Genomic DNA, 8361 nt, shown 5'->3' with positions numbered 1-8361 from the left:
GCTTTCCTACTCTGTCACATGTTCCAGAAACATGCCCTATGGGCGTTTCATTACTAATTTTCTCCTAATTAATATTCTGGAAGGGGGTTGGAGAGGAGGGATCTGTTACGGTACATTCCATTAGCTTCAAGAAAATATGCTTATGAATATGAATATGACATAACTGGAATACACTTTATGCTAATTACCCCTTGTAAGGTATCACTATAAAGCTTATAAACTGCTGAATGTGTTCATCTTAGTTGTATGCATGTATCATTTCTATGTCTGAAGTTAGAAATATAAGGTATACACTTGAATAACTTATGTAATTATGAAAAGCAAGGGCCATTAAGTACACTTCAGAAACTCGATGACTCTTTAGCAAAAAATCAGAAGCTGTGAATGACTCTGTTTTCATGTAGCCTTCCTGTGGACATGTGGGCCAGCCCATACAGTATAGAGACATGGATCTCTCAGAGACATGTGATCAGGCCACCTGGTCCTGGAACCATCTTTAAACATCTACTTTCCCATGAGGAGATGGGCTGGGGAGGGGGGTCAAACTGAGAGAAAGGATGCCTGCCTTTGGCCAAATCTATATCCAGGTGAGGATCAGGACAAAGAAGACTGCCAGTCATGAGAAAACCCCTGCTTACCACCTAAGACACCTGCTGGAACTAACAAAGGCTGAAGCAGGGGGAAGGATTGGGCCCAGACTAGGAATGAGTCTAATCTATAAAAGACGTTTATTGGAACATCTTTGAGAATGAGATATTACATATAACCAGTTTCTTAATGGATTAAGCTTAGCCTTACATGTTTATTTTATTTTGCTTAGTGACTTACTTCGTTCTGTATGTAATCTGTTCTGATCACTTACAACCTACTTTTTATAGTTCACAAAATCACTTTTGTTTATTAATAAACCCAGTGTAAGAAATTGTAACCTTTGCATACCTCTCTTTATCTATCTTTACTTCCAGAAAGAGGGCAAATAATATGAACTCACACTGAATAAAATGTTATACGGTGTGAGATGAATTTATCTGGGGTTCAGGCTCTCAGAAAGGCTGTATACTGAGTGCTGGGGCAAGTCCCTTTGAACTGAGAAGCCCCAGGGCTGAGTGAATCTCTGTACCTGTGTTCTGCAGCGGGGTGTGGACCTAACTCTGGGTAAGTGCTGGATTGGACCTGGAGGGTGTGGCTCAAGAAGACAGAGGTGAGGGTGCCCATTCTGACAGAGGGGTTATTCTCAGTGGTATCCCAGCACATCCTCTCATCAATGATTCACTCAAGGTCCTAGAGTGATGTTCTTTGACAGGGTTCATCTTTCCCCAGCTCACTGAACATATGTTTACTACATTTTTTTTTTTTTTTTGCTTTGCAAGCTGGCATATTTCCTGACAAAGGTCGGTATTAGGACATAAACGCAGAATAGAGCCAGCCAGTGAATTTCCACATCAATTGCCTGATGCTAAGAGAACCTGCTCCCAGAAGCCTCGAGCAAATTCAGACATGTCAAGTGAGACCAACATCAGGCTCACTGCATTCATTCATAACAACTCTAGTAATTCATAATAATTCAGCATCATACCAGCACAAGCCATGCCCCTCAACTCTACTGGGCATGCTTCAAAAACACGAGGATAAAAGGGAGCAGCTCAGCTTAATTTGGGGCTGACTCCCAGGGTGGAAGGACATAGGCCAGTGGCTCCAGCCAAGGCTCAAGCGAAGCTTGAGACTGGGGGAATCGGAGACACATCAACCCAGGCAGATGCTAAGGCAATCACAGAGGCCTCGCAGAGTTGCCAGAAACAGCCCAAACTGGAGAGCACAGATCCACCCTGGACGCCCAGACAACAGCAGCAGGAACTGCAGCAGGAAGCAGCCCAGGGCGATTAGATAGTGGCTTAGTAAGAGAACTGGACTTTTGAGTCAGTGTGTTTCAGCCAGAACTCCCCCACTGACTCGCCGGCATACGCTCCAGCCACTACCAGGGCCCTGGGCTGGGGTCCAATGGAGAAGGAAGGCTGAGACTCCCCTGCCCAGGCTGCCAACCCTGTTTTTTTTACATGGTGGCCCCCTTCCTGACTGACACCACTGTGACGCAAAGCCTTACCGCCCTTCTAATGGGGGCAAATTTACTGACTTTGGCCACTAAAACCGTACTGCCCTCCTAAGAGGGGAAAATCTATAGACTTTGGTCACTAGTCTTTATAGCTGTGCTGACAGGGGAGAATTTACTGACTGTGGCCACTAGTCCTCATTTCCCTAGTGACTGCTTCCAATTTACCGATGGTAGCCACTAGGCCCTACAGCCCTGCTTACAGAGGTGAATTTATAGACTGTAGCCATGGGGCCTTACTGCGTGTTGACCTGGGCAAATCTATTGCCTCTGGCCATTGGGACACGCTGCCCTGGTATTAAGGGCAAACACAGTGACTTTAATCTATGGAGTCCGGCCATTGGGCTGCATTGCACAGCTATGAAGGGTAAGTACAATGACTTTGACCATTAGGCCTTATTACCCAATTAATAAGGATGAGTATATTGACTGGGGCCTGTGGGCAAGACTCAGACATGGGTTACATATACCCCCAACCACTATATCCCGAGAGAGATGGGGCGCACTCACCCCATACTGGAGGGGGTGTTCCCCAACCCTGTCACATGTGGAGGTGAATGTGGGCAGTGGCCCAGGCCTGAGGAGAGGCCTAAACCCAGCAGATAGGAGGAGGGTATGGTTCTCCCCTCGATCGCCTTTGCGTGCTAATGACCTGAAACTAGCGGATACCACCATGGATTTGGATAGTCTTGAAATGGCTCCGAGAAAGCCAGTAGCAGTAAGCTTCACAGCAAGAACAGCAATACAAATAGCCACAGGTGTCTGCCCATCAACAGGCCGTGATGCGGGAGTCGGCTACTCAGCAGCAGGTGCTCGTCCAACAAATAGCAGCATTCCACCAGCCAGCAGGGCCTTTGGTTAATTCTCTACAGGACCTCAACCCAGGATATTTACTGCCTGTCCTCCCGCTAAGACTCATGGAGATGGGGCATGGAGATGTTCCCGAAGCCTTTCTTCTGACATTTGAATGGGTGGTCACTGCTGCCCGATAGCCAGCGGGATAGTGGGCCACGCTTCTAGCCCCTTGCTTACTTAAAGAGGGCCTTGGGCACACGGCCTCCGCATTAGTCAGGGGCTAACGTTCCTTCATCACTTGGTGTCACTCCACCTACAAGTCAATACCCTGAACTGATTGTGCCTTCCCACAGCCTCTCAATGTGAGAGGGGGGCACAGATTGACATACAAGAGGGCTCAGTGATTGGTTGCACCCTGGGGAAGTCTGTCACACCCACCAATGAACAAATCCTTCTAGACCATTTCCCTCTTGTCATGCGCTCAATTACTGACAGAGAGAACGTGGTTATGACAGGGAAGTCAGGACTCTTTGGTTCTGTCTGTCATTCTCTCAGTGACCTTGGCCAAGTCATGTGTCCCTTTGCCTCTGTTTTCCTATCTGCATATCGGGGATATGTTCATGGTGACTTTCCTTTCCGAAGAGTTCTGAAGATCCTTAAATGAAAGGTGCTGCACAACATGATGACAGTGACTGATGAAAATTACTGATCTCTGATCACTTAGCATAAGGCCCATGTGCCTGCAGATTTATGGGATATCAGACCCTATGGAGACATAGACTTTATCCCTCATTTTCTTACTAATCAACTCTAACTTTTAAGTATACACAAATACACCGAGCAGCCAATTCCTCTCTGACTCACCACAGAGCCCAAGAGTTCTCATCTCCCTTTGGGAAGGTCCCTTATCTACTGTTTACACAGAAGTGCAGACATGGAAACAGAGAGATTGGTAAGAGTGTCTCTGGTCTCTGGCCTGTTTACATTCAGATGCCACTTCTCCCCTAGAGGCTGAGCGAATCTCCCTGGGATTTCACAGAGCCATATTATAAACAGTGCAGATGCCTGTGTCTTCTCTTCTTGTCTGATGTTGTTGCAGATCCTGGGGTGAGAAAGGTGTGGGACACGGCTACCTGAGGGGGATTCCCAGGAAAGACACTTCCATCTCAGGATCCACAGGTACTACATCCCTTGCCGAGGAGCTCACCAGCTCGACAAACCTAATGTAATGTGTGTGTGGAAGGATGGAGTGTTAGTCTGTGGTCCTTTCTGCTGTGCACATCCATGAAACATCTCAAAGACCTTGCTAAGGGTGATAAATTTCCTCCAATACCACAGGACAAAATATCACTTTTTACTGTGGCTCCCAAGCTGGTTGGTGGCCTCTGGTCCAAGGCAGCTGCAGAGCGGATCCTTCACGATGAAAGGTGTTAGTAGATGTATAAGACAAGCTGAAATTCTGAGGCCATGGGCCACAGTTTACCCAGACCCCACTGAGACAAAACTGACCTTGGTGTAAGAACTGACTAAAGACCTCAGGATCCCTCCATGTGTGAATGCAAAGACACTGTCACCGCCTCCTCTTGCATCTCAGGGCCCTGGCTGTTGATGGGGGAGGGGATCTGTTAGCTCACTTTTATCTGCTGGAAAGTGCTAGGGATCCTCATTGGAACAATGATAACAATTTTTCATCATGGACAAGATGTCTTCTAGAATGCCAGAACTTCTAGAATGTTAGAAGTCTAAATAATAAAATGAGTGAACTAGAGTGCCTCATATTAAAGGAACATATTGATATAATAGGCAGCACAGAAGCTTGGTGGAAGGAGGATAATCATTGGGATACAGTACTTCCAGGGTACAAAATATATAAAAAGGAGAGAAGAGGTCATGCTGGTGGGAAGTGAGATTATATGTGAAGGAAAACATAGAATCAAATGTAGTAAAAAAATCACATAATAGACCGGTAGTATCACACTCCCGTGACTTGCTCTGTCAGTTAGCCAGTGTTTAGTCCATTTAAAGTATGCTTTACTGATATTGTAGAGTGTTCATTTTTTATCTGAAGGTTTTCCCATGAAATGAAATGCCTCAGATACCCTTGATCAACTAAACAAATACTCTCATTAAAGAATGAAATCGGGTTTGTTTGACAAAACCTGTTTACCAAAATCCATGTTGTTGATTGACATTAATTATATTCCTTGACATTTTTGTAATGAATCACATACCAGCTTCTCCACTGTTTCCTCACCTTGTGAAATTTTTTTAAACTTTTCCTTTTTTTTAATAGTTTACTGTTAACAGAGAACGGTCAGGAATTTGCTTTGGTGTGTTGCTCTGCTGCTGCCTGCCTGTGTACTTCTGGATCCAAATGAGACGTGTGGCTGATCTATCCCTTAGCAACTGCCTGATTGCGTACATCTGGTTCTGAATCGGATGTGTGGTTGATCAGTTTCTAACTCTGGCGTTCGTAACTCTAAGGTTCGACCGTCAATGCTGTTTAACCTCCTCCTTGACAGCTAATGGACTGGAAAGTTTTTCATCAGCTCATGTGATATACTGCTTCTTTCCAACTGCAGAAGAAAAGTATTTCCCTTGAACACACCCACTTTTTCTGTAATATTAACAAGTTTCATTTCTACCTCTAGGAATGGGCGTAAACCTTTTCTAGGAATTCTTTTCTTCTTAAAATAATTAAAAACCACCTTTTTTATTACCCTGAGCCCGCCAAGCATGGATTTTTCCCTTTATGTCTTTAATGCCCATTCTTATTTTTCATAACTCCCAAATTGTATTGCTCATATTATATTTTTCCTTTTCCCCATTTGTTGCATATTTCTGTTTTCCCGCTAATGGCGGCCTTCACTTTCCACTGACCCGGGTTTTTTCCCGAAGTTCTCTGCTTTCTTGACTGTGGATTGTGGCTTTTTAGGTATCTAATAATCTTTTCTTAAAGAACTCTCAATATTCATTCCCATTTTTCTGTCTAAATATTTCCTTCCTATCAGTTTTGCTGTTACTTTGCCTCAGCTTTGGGGAATTTGCCTTTTTGAAGCACTAAATACTTACAGGTTTCAGAGTAGCGGCTGTGTTAGTCTCTATCCGTAAAAAAGAATAGGAGTACTTGTGGCACCTTAGAGACTAACACATTTATTTCAGCATAAGCTTTGTGAGCCACAGCTCACGAAAGCTTATGCTCAAATAAATTTGTTAGTCACTAGGGTGCCACAAGTCCTCCTTTTCTTTTTGTAAATACTTATGGTTATTACTTGTGGGGAATTGTTCTTTGTCAATTTGAATGTAATCAGTTCATTCTTCATTTTGCTCTCTTTTCTCATATGCCCCCTTCTTTGTCTCTTCTCTAAGCTCAACAGCCCCACACTATTCATTCTGTCTGTATATGGCAGTCTCCCCCATTCTTGTAGCCTGCCTTTGAAACCACCTTTCTGTCTGCTATATCTTTTATAGGGACCGGGTGACCAAAACCGAGCACAGGTCCACAGCAGGTTATTCTGCATCCAATTCTTTAGGCATCCAATCATTGTCTTTGTTTGGCCACTACTGCGAAAGAGGAGGTGTTTCCAATGAGCTGCTATCAATGACATCCAGATATTTTCCCTGATATGTTCTAGCTGGGATGTTTCTGCCTGAAACATGTCTTAGCAAAAGTACAGATTTTTGCCACTCTGAGATTTTGAGCAAGCAGGTGAATGGGGAAGTCCCGACAGCATGGACTCACTAGCTTGGCATTCTTAGAAATAAAAAACAATGACAGATAACCAGTATCCACACACATGTTTGCTCTTGGTGCCTATTAATGTTTCCCACACCATGAGATGTAGGAATTATTGACCCATGGAGCACCTACAAGTATGGAATGGTGTTATTAGGGTCGGTTATTCAGAGTTAATTTATTTGAATAAAGAAAATGTCATTTACCAGTGTGTGAAAAGTGATCGATTTGATTCACCTGAGAGAACAGCCTCCGGTTGTGCATGTATTGTCTCATAATGGCATTGTCTCTCCATCCAGGCATTTCTCATGTGACCACCACCCTAGACTCTGCGCACATACAGCAAGTCGAGACAATTTACAGTAGATGCAGGCGACACCGTTCTGCCTCAAAGTTGGAGACCTTCTCTCCTACTCCATGTCAGATTCCAACACAACCGACTTCTCCAACCCCTCCACCTTCATTCTGCTGGGCATTCCTGGCTTGGAGGCAGCCCACGTCTGGATCTCCATCCCTTTCTGTGTCATGTACACCGTCATCCTCTTGGGGAACTTCACCATCCTGTTTATCGTGAAGACAGAGCAGAAGCTCCATGAGCCCATGTTCTATTTCCTCTGCATGCTGGCTGTCACTGACCTGCTCCTGTCTACATCCACCGTGCCCAAAATGCTGAGCATCTTCTGGTTCAATTCCAGGGAGATAGATTTTAGTTTGTGCCTCACCCAGCTCTACTTCATTCACTGCTGTATAACGATGGAGTCTGGAATCGTCGTGGCCATGGCTTTGGATCGTTACGTGGCCATCTGTGATCCGCTGAGACATTCCACCACTCTGACCAACCGCTTTGTGGCCAAGATCGGCCTGGCCGTGGTGCTGCGTGGCAGCATTCTTGCACTGCCCTATCCTTTCCTGGCAAGACGGTGGCCATACTGTAGAACCAACATCATCTCCCACTCGTACTGCGAGCACATAGCCGTGGTGAAGCTGGCCTGCGCTGACATACGCATCAGTAGTTACTATGGCCTCTCTGTGGCATTCTTGGGGACTGGTCTGGATGTGTCTTTTATCACTGTGTCCTATATCCAGATCCTCAGGGCCATCTTTAGCCTCCCCACAAAAGACGCCCGGATCAAGACTTTTGGGACCTGTGGCTCCCACCTCGGTGTCATTTTAGCATTTTATATCCCAGGTCTCTTCTCCTTCCTCACACACAGGTTTGGTCACAATGTGCCCCCGCATTTCCACATTCTCATGGCCAACATGTACATTCTACTGCCCTCCATGCTAAACCCCATCATCTACGGGGTGAGGACCAAACAGGTCCGGGACAGGCTGTTCTGGCACGTTACTCATATGAAATAAAGTTTACTTTTGGTGCTCTGGCTCTCAGACCAAGCTCTGTGGAGATCTGATGGTTGACATGGTGCTGTGTTCTCTTCCCTGAATCAGTGACTGGAGACATAAAATCCTTTCTTTACATTACAGTGCTGTGTCAACCTGACAGTCTGGGGACTCCATCGATGTACAACTCACAAGGTTACCACATTTCTTATTGCCGGTAACTGGACACCTGAGGCCCCACACTTTGCCCCACCTCTTCCCCCATTTGTCCTGCCCCTGTCACTCACTCCTCTCCTCCACTATCCCTATTACTCCCTGGATTGTCTCCATCCCCCTCTCTACCCCAGCTGCATCCTCAGTGTGCCGAGGCTGGAACCGGAGT

At 45.5% G+C, this 8361-nt stretch overlaps 1 protein-coding gene across 1 annotated transcript; it reads left to right on the top strand.

Moving 5' to 3' along the window:
• Window positions 1–7055: 7055 nt before the first annotated feature.
• LOC144277822 (olfactory receptor 52E8-like) lies at window positions 7056–8000 on the top strand. The gene has a single exon (XM_077838830.1). The coding sequence runs from the start codon at window positions 7056–7058 to the stop codon at window positions 7998–8000; it is 945 nt and encodes a 314-aa protein (XP_077694956.1).
• The last annotated feature ends 361 nt before the right edge of the window (window positions 8001–8361 follow it).

Source organism: Eretmochelys imbricata, chromosome 1, assembly GCF_965152235.1.
Source record: "Eretmochelys imbricata isolate rEreImb1 chromosome 1, rEreImb1.hap1, whole genome shotgun sequence".
NCBI lineage: Eukaryota > Metazoa > Chordata > Testudines > Cheloniidae > Eretmochelys > Eretmochelys imbricata.
This window is presented reverse-complemented; position numbering and strand designations above follow the sequence as displayed.

Bases quoted from the DNA above. Each gene is read 5' to 3' on its own strand.
- LOC144277822 (XM_077838830.1), top strand. From the start codon at position 7,056: ATGTCAGATTCCAACACAACCGACTTCTCCAACCCCTCCACCTTCATT.